General features: G+C 43.9%; 1 protein-coding gene across 8 annotated transcripts in view; it reads right to left on the bottom strand.

Moving 5' to 3' along the window:
- The window catches only part of PCSK5 (proprotein convertase subtilisin/kexin type 5), a 464,549-nt gene extending 449,097 nt beyond the window's left edge, over positions 1–15,452 (bottom strand). For all 8 annotated transcript variants that reach the window (XM_077966251.1, XM_028835254.2, XM_077966252.1 and 5 more), the window contains exon 1: positions 14,753–15,452. In XM_077966251.1, coding sequence (XP_077822377.1) covers positions 14,753–14,944 — 192 coding nt within the window. In that variant the 5' untranslated portion in view covers positions 14,945–15,452. The remainder of the gene's footprint in view (positions 1–14,752) is intronic.
- Between the last annotated feature and the right edge of the window lie 1,678 nt (positions 15,453–17,130).

Below are 17,130 nucleotides of genomic sequence, written 5' to 3'. Positions count from 1 at the left end.
AGCCGGAAGGACCCTTAGGGTTCACCAAGATCCACAGAAAAGCAATCACAGTCCTAGGATAATCTGGGACTTGGCTCTTGGAGTGCATGCTGTCACACTGTGTACTCTGACTCTCATACCAAAAATGCTCATACAAGTCAAAATCAGAAGAATGACCCTGCTAATGATGCCAAGGTCTGAAACACTAAAAGATAAGGGTTAGGCTATTTCCCAGGAAGCCTGGACTTTCAAACCCACACATAAATGACTCATCAATCCTAGATCACTGCTTTTTACCATACCCCTTTATAGAATATACAATGCACTACTGATTTCATTCTTGACTGTATAGAATTTTTTGTAATTTTTCTCCAGTGTTCATATTTATTTTACATTTTATGTACATTCCATGTCTGCAAAATACTTTAGAATTCAACCAATATTTAATGACTATATATACAGAGTGAGACACTATGCTATATGCTACAGAGTAATAATTAAGTCCCTGTCGATGGAAAAAGAAAAAGAAAAACAACTATATTTACTTCCCTGAGAGAATTTTGGGCAAGCTATTACGCAAGTCAATGAAGTTAAAAATCAGAGCAATTTTACCTATACCTATATTTTACATATACGTCCAGAGCAAAATATAGGTAAAGAGGTGATATTTGATGAGACAGGGCGCATTCAGCATAGTATGGCCATAGACAAGAGGTGACATTTGAGAGGTGCCTTCAAGAAGAGATAAAATTTCCAGAAGAGCAATGGATCAGGTGAATAGTTCAAGCAAAAAGACTGACACAGCAACAGGAAAGCATTGAGCGTAATATCTGGGGAACAATGGGAAGGTCTAGCTTTATTAAGGGAATGAGTAGGAGAAATGATGGAAAAACTATTTCAGGACAAGTAGGTACAGGCCTTTAAAAGGCCAGCGAAGGAATCCATTGTAACGCAATAGGCAAATGGGAGCTACTGGTGGCTTCTGAACAGGGAAATGACATCACCAAAATTAAGCCTTAAGATCATCCTCTCCAATCTCAAGCTCTACCTCTTCTTCCTTGTTAGTCTCCATTTACACTGTCTGACCTCTTTCTCTGAGGCCTTTGCATTTGCTATCTCCTCTACAAAGACCTCATCCAACTCCAGACTACCATGTGGTTGGTGCTTTCTTAAAATTAGGTATCTGCGGCTGGGCGCAGTGGCTCACACCTGTAATCCCAGCACTTTGGGAGGCTGAGGCGGGCAGATCACAAGGTCAGGAGTTCAAGACCAGCCTGACCAACATAGTAAACCCCATCTCTACTAAAAATACAAAACATCAGCCGAGCATGGCGGCAGGCACCTGTAATCTCAGCTACTCAGAAGGCTGAGGCAGGAGAATCGCTTGAACCCGGGAAGCGGAGGTTGCAGTGAGCCGAGATTGCACCACTGCACTACAACCTGGGCGACAGTGGGAGACTCTTGTCTCAAAAAAAAAAAAAGAAAAAGAAAATAAAAAAAAATTAGGTATCTGCTTAAGTGTTCCTCCTCAGTGGGTCTCCCTGACCAACTAAATGAGTTCTCTCACTCTTAATCACACTTTAGTCTACTAACATGTTGCTTTCCAACAGCACCTATCATAATTTGAAATTATTTTACTCATGTCATTACTGGACTATGGCTTGTCTCCTCCCACTACAATGCAAGCACCATGTAAGCAGACAAATGTAACTGTATTGTGCCCAGTAGAATGGCTGATAAAATAGGTACTCAATAACTATTTTAACAGCTTTATTGAGATATAATTCACATACCAAACAATTCACTATTTAAAGCAGTGGTCCCCAACCTTTTCGGCACCAGGGACCAGTTTCATGGAAGAAAATTTTTCCACAGACTGGGGAGGGGGCAATGGTTGTGGGTTGAAACTGTTCCATATCAGATCATCAGGCATTAGATTCTCGTAAGGAGCACGCAACCTAGATCCCTCACATGCACAGTTCACAACAGAGTTCGCCCTCCTACGAGAGTCCAATGGCACCGCAGATCTGACAGGAAGTGGAGCGGCTCACCTGCAGCTCCACTTCCTGCTGTTCAGCCTGGTTCCTAACAGGCCACAGACCGGATCAGTCCATGGCCTAGGGGTTAGGGACCCCTGCTTTCAAGCAGAGTATTACATTGTTTTTAGTATGTTCACAAAGTTGTGCACAAATCACCATAATCAGTGTTATCATTATTATTAGTTTTTGAGACAGAATCTTGCTGTCACCCAGGTTGGAATGCAGTGGCACAATTACAGCTCACTGCATCCTCAAAATTCTTGGGCTCAAGCCATCTGTCTTCCTCAGCTTGCCGAATAGCTGGGACTACAGGCTACCATGCCCTGCTAATTTTTTATTTTTATTTTTGTAGAGACCAGAGGGTCTCCCTTTATTGCCCAGGCTGGTCTTGAACTTCTAGCCTCAAGCGATTCTCCCACTTTGACCTCCCAAAGTGTTGGGATTACAGGCAAGAGCCAGTGAGCCTGGTCAACAATCAATTTTAGAACATTTCATCACCTCCCAAAAAAATCTCATACCTATTAGCAGCCACTCCCCATTTCCCACCAACCCTTCCAGCCTTACACGACCACTCATCTACCCTCTGTCTCTATAGATTTGCTAAATCTGGACATTTCATATAAACAGAATGATACAATATGTAGCCTTTTGTGACTGGTTCCTTTCACTTAGCATAATATTTTCAAGGTTCATCCACATTGTGGCACGTAGCAGAACTTCATTTCCATTGTGAATATTCCATAATATTAATATGAATACACCAAATTTTGTTTATCCATATATCCATCGATAGACAGTTGAGTTGTTTCTGCTTTTTGGCTATTGTGAATAATGCTGCCATGAACATTTATCTACAAGATTTTGTGTGGAAAAATGTTTTCATTTCTGTTGGGTATACATTTAGGAGGGAACTCTGGGTCATACAGTAGCTGTATGTTTCACCTTTTGAGGAACTGCCAGACAGTTTTCTAAAGTGATCTCACAGCTTTACATTCCCATTAGCACATTCCCATTGCAAATTGGAGAGTTGCAATTTCTCCACATTCTCGTCAACACTTGTAATGATCTGTCTTTTTTTTTATAGCCATCCTAGTGAGTGTAAGCCAGTAGCTTATTGAGGTTTGACTTACATTTCCCTGGTGACTAATGATGTTAAACATCTTTAGATGTGCTTCTTGCCTATTTGCATATGTGCTTTGAAAAAATGTCTACTCAGATATTTTCTGCCCGTTTTTAATTGAGAAACTGGTCTTTTATTATTGAGAGCAAGAATTCATTACATACTTTGGGTACAAATCTTCCTCAAATACGATTTGCAAATATTTACTCCCATTCTGTGGGTTGTGCTTTCACTTTCTTGATGGTGTCCCTCAATAACTATTTTTAAAATAAAACAATGAATAGAATTAATCTTTTATGACAAAGGAAACCTGTAACCGGCTCATAAATATGTGACAAATTCATGGCAGCGCTGGATCTAGAAAGGTGACTCAAGTCACCTGTTTTCAGCTTTGAGTTTCCTTCACTGGTTCCCAGCATTGTCCAACTAGCCCAGGAACAATGACATCATCCTGTGATGAGTCAAAGAATGCAGCATTTGGTAAATTGGTCCATGAGCACCAAATAGAAAGATGCCCCATACTTAAAAATTAAAAAAAAAAGGTTTTGCTGGAAGCTAGCCTGTAATAAATCCTAAGTGGCCTACAATTTTGTTTTCTTTGAGAAACTGAAATTGATGAATGGGGTTCCCGCCGACACACAAACATATTAGTTAAATGAAACTAGAATAGGCACAGGATGAGTAAGCAGTATCTTTCTAAATTTACATTATGGATATTTGCTTACAAAATTATAGGCCCTGGGATGATCTCCCCTCCCTGCTCTGTATTCAGACTACCCAGCTTTATTTTGGTTGAGGAACTCCCACCAGAGAAAACAAGGTACAAGCATGGGAACATGGATATGCAGAGATCTGGTATATTTTTACAGCTGTAAGAGCTTCTCAGTATAGAAAAATACCAGACCTTAAAAACTTATTACAAAAATATCATTCCTTAAGTACTTATTTTATATATATATATACACACACACACACATATACACACACACACACAGAGAGAGAGAGAATATAAACAGTTTGTCATACTGGGAAAGGCATCAAGGAAAGACTTGCTTTTAATACATCTTAACTAGGTTCAATGCTGGCATGGTATCCAAAACGTAATTTTCCCAGGATAGAATTAACCTCTTAGATAATGCACCGAAAATTAAAATAGAAACTTAAATACTTATTTTGTGATGCTAACCTCAATTAACAATCAGATTATCATACAAATGTAAACAAGATTAATCTATTATATAGAACAATCTAAAAATGTTATATGTGATAGAGCAATCTATAAATAATTTTAAAGACTCATATTTTAAAACATATCTGTATTCCTATAAGGTGGTAAAGTTTAGGCTAAGAATACATGAAAGGCATGTTCGGAACATAGCTTTGTTGTACTATATAAAATATGTATTTAAAGGGCAGAATACAGGAAATGTGAATAAATTATAGTTATAATTATCTGTTATAATACTGAGATGGAAAGTAGATTATGTGACAACCTAAGCTAAAAGTCAACCTAAAATGTGAGGTAGTATAGACCATTTAAAAAAATCATCCTTAAATATTGTGTCCTGGTTTAACATTCTCTGTTTCCACTGTTCCCTCTATATTCAGTGTTCAACACAATCTTCAGTTTTTAAACAAAATATGGGAGTTGAAAGCAATCACCCCTGTGTCTGTCTTTATCCCTTAAGTTGGTACGGGACCTGCAGTGCAAATAATAGCACACAGATGTGTAAAGCAGAGATAATACCTACATTTATCCAAAGAGAATGAAATACGGGGTAAGCTTCATGTTTATCTGCCCAGTGGATATATCAGCACAAATTACTTGGAATCCTCTTCTTCCACGCACTGATAACCCCTCAAATACTCTAGCCTCTGTTTCCTGACTCTTTCCAACCCATTAGCCTTCACCTGTTCTCTGCCTGGTTGTCTCACCTGCATCTCCATACCCTGGACCTTATCATCGAGCAGAACAACTCTAGCTAGTAGCTTACAAAAACATATAAATACTGGGTTGACTCTCATCTTTCTGCTTCTACCACTCTTATCAAATTGGCCATCCATTTTTCTTTTGTTTGTAAAGCCCCTATGACCACCCTATTCCATTGGTCCAATAGTCCTATTTTGGCCCCACCACCTTCCTCACAGACTATGGTCAACTACTTCAGAGGTGGCACCTTTTGTATTCAAGAACTGTTTGCCCCCTAGTTTCCCAGAGTCTCTCTTTTGCCTTCTCTCTTACTCTGGTAAATTCAAATTCCTTGTTTTGTCCTTTTCTTTTTTTGTTTTTTGTTTTTTTTTTTTTTTTGAGATGGTGTCTTACTCTGTCACCCAGGCTGGAATGCAGTGGCGCGATCTCGGCTCACTGCAACCTCCACCTCCCGGGTTCAAGTGATTCTCCTGCCTCAGCCTCCTGAGTGGCTAGGATTGCAGATGCTCGACACCATGCCCAGCTAATTTTTGTATTTTTACTAGAGATGGGGTTTTGCCATGTTGGCCAGGCTGGTCTCGAACTCCTGACCTCAAGTGATCCGGCTGCCTTGGCCTCCCAAAGTCCTGGCATTACAGGCGTGAGCCTCTTCACCCAGCCAAAAAATTTTTAAACTAGATACTCATTTACTGAGTATTTGTGTGTCAGATACTATTCTGGCCACTTTTAACTCATCCTCACAACAATTGTACGGGGGTGGGGATCACTCTTGTTATTATGTCCTTTTCATACACGAAGAAACCGAGGAACAGAGAGCTTAAGACATTATCTAGGGTCCCCCAGCTAGGAAGGAGCAGTATTAGGTTTCAAACCCTTTTAATTCTAAACCTATGATCCTAACTACTCCAGCACATTGGCAAGAAAGAGATGAAGGGAGGGAATGGAGGCCGGCAGGTGGATAGAAGCAGATGTGCAATGCAAAACTGTTGTGCTCCATTTCTCTACTGCCCCACAACCTGACTTCCACTCCACTATTCAATCAAGCGTTGGTGCTAAGAGCACTGGAAGCCTCCTTATCACTTAACATACATCCTCCTGGATTCTTTCTATAGCACTTCTCACTACTGCACACCATCTAAAGGAGGCACCCTTTCTTCCGGCGGCTCTCTCCATCTTCCTGACCCCTTCATCTACTCCCATTCTCCCTTGCTCCCTAAGTGGAGACATTCTTCTCTCTGCCTTCTCAGTGCCCCTCTCTTCATGCTTCATCTCTTAACAATCCTAAGCCCTTCCACAAGCTTCCTTTATACTGAGGTCGATGAATGCTAACTGATACTTCTTTCCCAATCTAAATGCTCTTCCACCTACTGGGCATTTCTATAAGCATGTCCTTCTATCTTCCAACAAAAAGAATGCTGATGATCCCACTTATATGTGGAATTTGCGGGGGGGGTGGGGAATGTTGACTACATAGAAACAGAGTGTAACAGTGACTACCAGGGGTGAGGAGAGGAAGGAGGGAGATGTAGGTCAAAGGGTACAAACTCACAGTTATATAGGATGAATTTGTCTAGAGATGGAATGTGCAGCAGGAGTACTAGGGATAAACAACATAATACTGTGTTGTTTATTGAATATTTGCTAAGAGACCAGATTTTAGGTGCTCTTACCACAAAAAGGAGAGATAACTATGGAAGATGATAAATATGTAAATTTGCTTACCTGTAATAATCATTTCACTATGTATATCAAAATATCATGTTGTATACCTTCAATATATATAATACAGATAAATCTAAAAACAAAATTAATGCTGAGCCTCTCCTTTTGTTCTCAGAAATGATCCTGCAGACTGTCCTAATTCTACACAACAGTCCACCCTTCTCCTGGTCCCAAGGCTAAAACTTTGCAGCTATCTTCACGTTCTCCTGCCTCCTCATCCCCTACTTCCATTTAGTTACCAAGCCCTATTGAATCATCCTCTACACGAACGTCCAAATCTTTCCATCGTCATGGCTCCTGTTTTCATTACCAATCATCATTGCCAACACAATAACCACTCTGCCATTATGCATTCAGTTCATTGTGCACACTGCAACAGCAGACTCTCCCAAGGCGTGACTGAACCATACTCTACCACCCAGAAGTCCATTACTATTTGTCTTACTAAATGATAATTATGGGTGAAAATGTTCTAGCGTCTCAAGAACAGAGAATGTTTTCTGATCCATATATTACATGGTAGACTTGTGTTGGTAATCAGTGGGCTGTTGTCTGTCCTTCTCAGAGATCTTCAATCTAAACTTATCCTAAATGATAAGCTTGAAACTCTCTAGCCTAGGCATTTGGGGCCTGTAAAACCTGATCTCTAGTGGGGTTTTTTTTTTTTTTCCTTATCTCACATCTCTTTTCTCGTATTCTAGTAACACCATCCCACTTTCCTTTGGGGAACTGTCTCTACCCAACTGGTGGACTGCCCATCAAAGGTCAACATCTCCCGTCGAGGGAGGACATGTGGTCCAAGCTCACCCATCAAAATACTGCTACGCTCCTAGACAAAGTGATTGGCCCACATGTGGAGATACGACCCCACCCAATGATCAGGAGTATTTTTCAGGGGTTAATTTCAATACTGGATAAGAAAGGTACTAAGAAGCATATGAACTTTGCTGCTTGCTGGGAAGCACCTTCTGAGGGAAAAGGAGAAATGGCTGACATTAGCACTACCTCTGGCTTTTCAGCTGGATGGGCCCACAGTCATTTTTTTGAAACTCTTGGATTTAAATATGTTTCAGAACTCAGAATTATTCAGGTGAGAAAAGCATAATGAGGCACATACTTGAGTATATTACACACACCTCTATCTGGATCAAGGACAACATCCCTGCAATCAAACTCAATTCATATTTCTGCAATGAAACAAATTAAGGGCCTAATTAATGTCAGTTTAAGTCAGGGTAGGTTTGGCCATGAAGAAAGTGCAGATCAGGTAAGGTCTCATTACAAAAAGGGTTCAGCTGTTTTCAGAAATGCACATAAAGGCATGTGAATCTGTTTAAACTAACACATTCCCAGTCTGCTTATCTGCTTGTTCGTTAGTTTTACTTAAGCAGTTTGGGGTTGATTTTTAACACTTGTACCTGAAAGACTCCCATCTATAGTCCTCACGGGCCTATTATGTTTCAGTTTTACTTCCCACTAGTTTTTTATACAGACTCACACCGGAGTCAAACTAAAAGACTATGTTTTGATACTTTAAATAGAAAATCTTGCCTGGGCCCAGTGGCTCACGCTTGTAATCCCAGCACTTAGGAAAGCCAAGGCAGGTGGAACACTTGAGGTCAGGAGTTGGAGACAAGCCTGGTAACACGGTGAAACCCCATCTCTACTAAAAATACAAAAATTAGCCAGGCGTGGTGGTGCGTGCCTGTAATCCCAGCTCCTCAGGAGGCTGAGGCAGGAGAATCACTTAATCCTGGGAGGCAGCGGTTGCAGTGAGCCGAGATCGTGCCACTGCTCTCCAACCTGGGTGACAAAGCGAGACTCCATTTTGGAAAAAAAAAAAAAAAGGAAAGAAAGAAAATCTTGCAAGTTCCATATTGTATATGTCTTATAGACGAGGGCTGTCCAATAGGAGATGGGAGCCTTAGCCGGCTGATTTTCTTGTCAGTTGCCCCCGCCCCTGTCCTGTCTCCATGGCTCTTGGGGGAAAAGTGTAGCTATCCCATCATCCTATGGGATAATCAGGCACAACACTTATTCAGTTTCCTTTCAGCCCCCATCATATCCCCAGGAACAATCACAAGAATCTGGAAAGTCACTGCACGTTGTTATTTTCCTTTGAGTGCCTGTGCATCTCTTCGGTGTCTTTCAAGATCATATAATGCTCCCTATGCCTTATTTTAGCTACATACACACTCATCTTCACTAACTATTAGGGCACCTGATTTTCACAGCAACTAGGAGGTGGATGGAGTAGGTATGACGGCTCCCTATCTGAAAAATGAGGAACTGAGGGTCAGGTTGGTTGATGAAAGTCAAGACTCTGGAATTTCACTCAAACCTGACTCTTAAGTCTTGTTTTCTTTCTGATCTAATTTTATTCCCAGGATGAACTCAAATTGGAGAGTTTATTGGCAGAATGTTCCTCCTTGGTACCCTTGGATGTAGAGATGGATAATTTGTTGAAACTAGTGAGAACACTACATGCGTAATTTTGCTCTAAACTATGTGCAAATTTTATTCTGGTAAAAATAAAAATTGACGTATATATGCTGTGTATATATACACATATTACACATACATATCTGTGTGTATATCATATATATGTGTGTGTGTGTGTGTGTGTGTGTGTATTCCAGCATGGATGAATGTCTATAAGCATTTATTTTTACCAGCCAGGAAGCTAAAGTCAGCTTTTTTTTGTCATTGATTACAACCTGAATTAAATGAATAGTAAAGTCCCAATGCAGAGCAATGCCTGGAGATACTTCAGCCTTGGTGAAAACCAGACACTGCTTCACATAACTTGAACCGACAACAAAAATACCCCTCCCTGCCCAGGGGATATTTCTGGGTCAGGACTCCCTCTCTCAGCCAAAGAGTCAGACATTGCTGAAAATTTTCCCACCGTACTACCCTGTTTCTCTGGCTGACCTTTAAGGTTAGGACCTCTGGACGCAAGCCCATGAAAGACAGTCATAAGGCAAAGTCAGCTGCCTTTAGGCTCACAAAAATGCAGTTTTTCACTTCAAATAGACCCCAAAATCCCCAATGACCACATACAAGCCATTCCTTATCTATGAGGTTAATGCAACAGACCTGCCATCATCAGGCCATGCACTCTGAATTGCTTTTTCCAGCAAAGGTTCCCCTACTATCCCTTCATTTGCCTCATGATAAGAAATATGCATATGAGAGTGGCTAGCAGGGGTCAGGACTGAGGTTCTTGGGCATGAAGAGCTGCCTATGCAAAGCCAGATTTATCACACCAAGACCAATCTGGGACTACAGCACCAATTAACTCTCCTGTTTACAAAATGCCTAAGAATTTATTAGGCAAGCACAATCCACTCCCATACAGCCCATCAGACTAACCACATCCCCTATTTCCAGGACTATCCATAAGCACCCAGAATTCACTGCCCACCGTCAATCAACATTTCAAGCGTCCTATAATATTCACAGCTCAAAATTAATTAGCAGGGTGGGAGGTGTTCAAGACATCTCTGAACAAAGTTCTCCCTGCGAATGTATCTCTTCCTACCTACTTGAAAAATATTTCTTCTAGCTTTACTCATACAAACTACATCCAAAATAATAAATCAAATGTAAATGCGAATATGATTTAAGAAAATTTTTCAGGTTTTTTTCTTCCCTTTTGTCCATCTGCAGTATGCTTATCTTATAACAATTCATGGCCTGTGACTGGGATCAATGAGGGAAGAGGGCCCTGCCATGGGAAATCAATCCTAATTGTTTAGAATCTAACATGAAACTCTTTCTAAACTATTAATATTTTAAATTACTCATTGAACAGGAAAATTGCACAAAGCTATGATATGGCTCTTACAATTCAATCTTCAAAAATTTATTTTCCTGATCTTCACCTTTCGCATCTCCATTTTTAAAATGTCTTCCTTTCTCCTTATCTAAAACTTTGGATCTCATTTATTTTGACCTTTCTCCTCAGATTCAGATTAAATAAACCTTTCGCTGCAAGTCTAACTATGTGCTGAGCAATGCACAGTTAACTCACTCTATTATCTAGAGATTTATCATTTTACAGATGAAGGAACAGAGGCTCCATTAAGTTCAGTGACTTTCCTGCTTTCACAGCCTCGAAAGTGGCCTCTCCAGAGTTTCCAAGTCCACATACTGTCAATGGGGGCTCTAGGTAAAATACTTCCCCAGCGTGGCTTGCATCTAGTTTTATCCTTCAGAGGTGTTACTCAAATTGTTATGTGGTTTGGGGAACGGGCTTTGCTACTGGTAATCTCAGGCTGGAATCAAGGATTATAAGTAACTGACAGAAGGATAAATACAGCTATTGCACATTGCAAACAATCTGTTTGTTCACAAGGGATCTTCTCCCTGAATTCAAATAACCAGATATTAATTCTCCTTTGTAGATTTACTCTAAATGGAGGTCCACAATTAACAATATGTCAGGTCCTATTCCTTTATATCATTTCAATTGTCTAACCAGTAGATCGTGAGCTCAAAGGGTCAGAGCACATGATTAGTGAGGGAGGACAAAGGCTTCTCCCTCCATTCCCGTGCAGGTCAATAGGCATGCACACCTCCTACCCTCGGCCAGCTCAGAAGGTGCTGCTTCCACTAGATCCTAAGAGGGCTGGTAGTCAGAACTTGTAGGTAAGAAAAGGAGAGCATTTTGCAGCTGACTCTGATACCAACCAAAAGATAATATATGCTAACATGACAACAACTAACAATGATTATGGTTAAGTATTATTATCGCAAGATTTCAAAGCACAACTATTCACAGAATATAAACATTTTGTGAAAACATATGCTAGCTCTATAAACAAAGGCAAGAAAATCCTCATTTATGTTTCCTTCTGGAAATCAAGCCCGTCCTTTTTGCTTGTTTGTTTGCTTTCTTCTTGTGTTACTCTGTACATCCCATCTTTTTTTTAACAGAAGAGGCACAACTATTGATCCCATAGAAATCCCCCGGCCCAGCCAGAAATGTTACCTCTCGTGACTTTTAAATGCTAAGATGCTACACAAAACATTACATTGATATTCTGAGTAAACAGTCAAAACTGTACCTTCACTGTGGTAAAAATTCACTACCTTACTCACCTAGAATATCACACCAAAGATATAAAAAAATACTACCAGGATAGTAAATGGCTGCAGAAATAATAACAAGTTTCAGTTCCAATTTGCAACACATGAGACCCCAAGCCCAAATGGGTAAAAATTTACAGAACAATCCAGAGGTATCTGCAAATTAGTGACTGCCCTCAGCTGATTACCACAGCTGGTTTACTGATGAAAAAAAGAGTAACAAAAGGATGTCTAAAGTGTTGAAAGGTCAGAGCAGTAAAGGATGATTAAGAAATACATTTGGCCCTTACAGTGCAATGATACTGCACGTGTGAACTCAATTTACCACCCCAAAGACTTAGCATAGGCTTAAGCTCCTTTGATCTACAGAGGAAATGCTCTCCACTCTAGAAGAGCTGATCTTTTTACACTGGTTCAAGGGGTCCTCTGTAACCTCTGTAAGCACTAAATTTCCTCACTGTCGCTGTAAAAACCACAATAAATCATTCTTGGTGTTATTTGTATGTAAACTTTCTTAGTATTATTATTTTTAATGAGAAGCCATGAATCTTCATTATAAGGCCTTTTATAAAAAGTCAGGCAGAGGCTGCTGGACATTGCAATGTTTGCTTGTTCAAAAGTGGGTTGGGTGACAATTTCTCCCATCTCACTATGCCAGATTCTGTCATATACCAGTTCTGCTCAATTAATTCAGAAAGGTAACAGCTGTTTCTGCCCTTGTTCTTAACGTCAAGAAATCTAGGTTTGTTTGAACTAAGTATCTGTGAACTGAGACCAGATATTTGCTTCCAGTCTACTGAGCCATTAAATCAGAATTCAAGGAAATGGATATTTTACTTTCTTCCTCCTTCATCATGGGATGGAAGGGTTCCCTAAAAGGCAGGATCCATGGGGGGCTGGGCCTGCAACAAAGTCCCAGGTCTAAATCATGGCTTTGCCACTGTTTAGCTGGTCTCGGTTTCCTCGTCTCCTGTGTGAGGTAATATTCACCAAACAAGGTCGTTTTGAGATTTAGAAAGAAGGGTATGGTCAAGAATTTATTCCTCCAAATATGCCTGGCATGTGTGAGATGTTCAATGTTAGCAGAACCCGAGATGAGTCTCTGGAAAGATTAATAGTACTAGCTACTTTCAGTGCTAACCTCCCCAGTTCCATTCCCAGAGCATAGGCAGTGCCCAACTTTAAGTTCATGTAAAAAGACCTGAACGGACTCAGTGTTTTCTCCTAGAGAAAAAGCAGCCAGTAGAATCCCAACAAGCCTTTAGAATGGAAATCTTCCGCAGATGACAGTCACTCAAGCAACAAAATCTGGCTGGCTTCCCTTACTTCCTTACTTCCAGGGGCGGAAGGGAATACAAACCGTGCCCCTTGCCCTAGTCTCAGTTCTCCACAGGGCTGGCTTCTCTGGAATATGTCCTCCCTCTGAGCGGGCAAAGTGCAAGATCTTGTGCTCCTGCTGCTCGGAACACTCCCCGCGCTCCCCAGCTCCTTCTAGACTCGGCAACAGCAGCTCTGCCTCCTCTCCAGGTGCCGCATCCCCCAGGCGGCGGGGAGGAGGCGGGTGGGGTGTCCCCGGGTTCCTGGGCGTGGAACGCAATGGCCTCAGAAACTGTCCGTACTCTCCCACTCCTCTGGCACCAGCCAGCACCTCCCTCTCCCTTCCCCCAGGCAGAGCACGCAGGGTGCGTGCACCCCGGGCAGTCCCCAAAGCGCGCCTGCTGGAAAGGCGCCATCTATCACCCTCACCTCCCATTCTAGCGGATTCTCGCCTGAGCCCAGCCAGGACCCGCTCCTCCGGCCAGCCTCAAAGACGCTTGCGGTGTGTATGCGGAGGGAGGTACTTTTTGGAACCCAATTTCATAGCCCTCTCTACCCCCATTTCTCGCAGGGGTGTGGGGGGAAGAGAACCAGAAAGCCAAGACTACTGAACCCGTAGTACCTCCAAATCTGTTACGCTTCCAGTCATCCTCATAGCATCACCTTAGTTTATTGGCATTTCTCCCTAGCAGGGGAGCTCTGCCAAAAGCCCGCCAGCGGCACCCCACAAAAACCCAGCGCCCCTGCTGCCTGCCCAACTCTCGCCCCACGGCGCAACCTCCCGGCTCGGCACCTTCCGTCCCGGGGTAAGACTCCTAGTTTTCCCGGAGCGGAACCCAGCCAGCCGGTTTCGGAAGTTTCCCACCTCCCCATTCCAACTCCCTTCTGGGAGCCCCCACGCGGACCTCGCTTAAGGCAAGGAAGCCTAGATGTCTCCCCTAAATCTGCACTCACACCGGGTGCCGCCCCTCTTCCCTCCCCCTCCTTTTTCCTCCCTTCCAGCTCCAGTCCCCGCGCCTCCGGCGTTTCCAGCGCCAGCGGTTCCCTCGCCCAAGAAGAGGAAACTTCTTTCTGGGCTAAATTCAGGTCCGAGCAGGAAAGGCTTTCCCTTACCCGCAGGCATCAGAGGCGCGCTCATCCCCTATCCCCCAAAAGACCTCATTTCACCCTCTCCCCACGATCACCCTCTCCGAGCCTTTGCCTCAGATTACTAGTGCTACTCAACTTTTCAGGTCAAAAGGTCCAGCCGTCTCTAAAACCACCACGGGGGCACTCTGGATTTTTCCCGAGACCCTACCAGTCCCGCGTGGCCTGCAAAAGACAAGTAAACAAAACACGGACCCGGCAACTCTGGGGTGTGTGTGTGTGTGTGTGTGTGTGTGTGTGTGTGTGTGTACGCGCGCGCGCGCGCAAGAGACAGAGCATCGCCCAAGAGTTAGGGCAACAGCTGCTAGAGCACATCTGGAAGGGGGGAGGGGGTTCCACGCAGAGGGGACAAGAAGCCCTCAGTGGCTTCAGGGCCGAGGGCTGGGCCAGCCTGTAGTTCGTTACCTGTCCTATGTTGATGAATCCGTACTTGCTGGCGATACGGTTGGCCTCCGGGAAGCCCCCGGCGATTTTGACTGCCCAGTGGTTTGTGTAGACGCGCGTCCGGCACACGGGGAGCAGGCAGCCCCCGAGCAGCGCCAGCACGCACAGCAGGTCCAAACGTCCCGGGCAGCAGCAGCGGCTCCCCCAGCCCATGGTCCCGGCGCCTCGCTGCTCCCTCGCTCGCTGGCTGGCTCAGCGCACTAAGGGCGCGCACAACTAACTTCTCCGGCCTGGGCCGCCCGGCGCGCAGCCCTGGGCCGCCGCAGCTCGCAGCCCTGGGCGATCGGCAGGAGGCGGCTAGCCCCGGCAGGGAGCAGAGCAGCGAGCCTTGCGCCGGCTCCTAGACCATCCCTGGGGCTTCGGGGACCTGTGCTCCCAGCTCTCCGGCCCGCGGGGCGCTCGGCGATGCTCCCCGGCTCGGGCGCAGGAGGCGGCTGAGTGGGGCGGGCGTCCTCCGCAGTTGGGTTTCGCCCGGCTCGGCTCCCGGACTCTCCGACTCGGTCTCGCTCCTCCCGGGGCCCCGAGCGCGGCGGAGATGGCCAGCGGGAGCGGTACAGGCAGCGACCGGGCGCCCCCTCTGCTGGCCCGGGCTCCGAGCGCTCGCTTGCTCGCTCCCAGCGCTCCCTCCGGCTCTGAGCAGCGCGCGGGGATTCTGAGTGGCAATGGCAGCAGCTCCTGCTCTGCATAAATGACTTCCCCCGCCCCCCTTAACACCCCTCCTTTCCCACATCCCCCTCCTCCTCTCCCTCCTCCGCCCTCTTGAAAGCGGCCGCAGCCAGGCGCCGACCAGGTCCTAGCGCCTCCGGGTTCTCCCAGCTGTAACCTCCAGGGTTCCGGGCAGCAAAGGCAAGTCTTTCCAAAGGACTGAGAAGAGCGCTCCGAGATCGTGGTTTTACCCTCTTCTCTCCCCTCCCTGCTGGATTTGTATGAATTTACCGCCACTTCCCGAAAGACTAAAGAAATTTACACGCCGGTGCGAAGTAAGCGCCCTGAAGATTCATTCATCCTCGTTCTAAACGTCCTTAAATAACTAGGCATTTAAGGAGGTCACTTGCGTGTCAATTGCCGAACAAATAGCTCGAGATTTTCACTTCGTTAATTCTTCATGCTTTTCAGCAACTGTTTATTTTACACATTCTGCTCCCGGGAGAAGTTACCACACAGGACAGTAAGTCGCATCGACTCCTAGAGAAGCCAACCACGGTGGCTCGAAAGCCAAGTCTGTTGCCTGCTCGCTTTCGAAATCTGCGCATCTGATACTAGGCAACGCCAGGGAAGAGTAAAATTCCGGCCTTGGAAGTGAGGAAAGATGTTTCTATGAATATTTCGTATGCCAGTGGATGGACATGTTGGGCCAAGGAAATAACTCCATTCATTTGTTGGATTGCGTCTGATGAGGGCTTTTCTCCACCAAGGGAAAAGTTTTCCAACTTTTCCAAGCACAGTCCTGTAACAGTGAAAGACTTTAATATAAAAAAGACCACAGAGGAAGTTCAGATGAAATATGTGGCCCTTCATTATTCTATCATGCACTGTGACTGCAGCAGGCAGAAGGGAGCTCAAATTAACCCTCTTCTCGCTTCTCCTTTACAACCTCCCTGCCTTCCTGGAGCGGGGGTGGGGCACAGGGTGATTTATTGTGACAAGAAAAATTACCCCGTATGAAATAATTCAACTTACTTTAAAAGTATTCACTGTATCCCTAACTGTCCCCCTTTCTTTCCTCCTACCATGCCCTATTTCTTTCTTCCTGTTAGTTAAATGTGTCTGAGATTAATTAACTCATCCCACCTATAGCTTTGGTAATGGTTTTTTTTAATCTGAAACATACCTGCAGACTTAAAATTCTACTAGTACCTTTGAGCATAGCATTTGACATTTTACACGTTGTATAAGGGATGCTATATTATTTAATCTTGAAAACAAATCCACGAAATAACATCATCCCCACATTATAGCTGAAGAAATAGAAGATCAGAAGAAAACATGTGCAGAAGGGTATGTATTGTATTCATTTGACTGATTCAACACATCTGTTTTGAGCACCTAGCATGTGCTATGAATTGTGCTGTACACTGGAGAAAGGGGAAGGGGGAGACACAAAAAAATTAGTGGAATTCAGAATCTCTGAATATTCTAGAGTAAATGTGGTTTATTATTGTATGTATGTATGTATGTATGTATGTATGTATGTATGTATGTATGTATTTTTGAGACAGAGTCTTGCTCTGTCGCCCAGGCTAGAGTGCAGTGGTGTGATCTTGGCTGACTGCAGCCTTCGCCTCCCAGATTCAAGCGATTCTTCTGCCTCAGCCTCCCAGAGTAGCTGGGATTACAGG

This window comes from Macaca mulatta, chromosome 15 (genome assembly GCF_049350105.2).
Source record: "Macaca mulatta isolate MMU2019108-1 chromosome 15, T2T-MMU8v2.0, whole genome shotgun sequence".
NCBI lineage: Eukaryota > Metazoa > Chordata > Mammalia > Primates > Cercopithecidae > Macaca > Macaca mulatta.
Note: the sequence above shows the minus strand (reverse complement) of the source record. Positions and strands in the feature narration are given on the sequence as shown.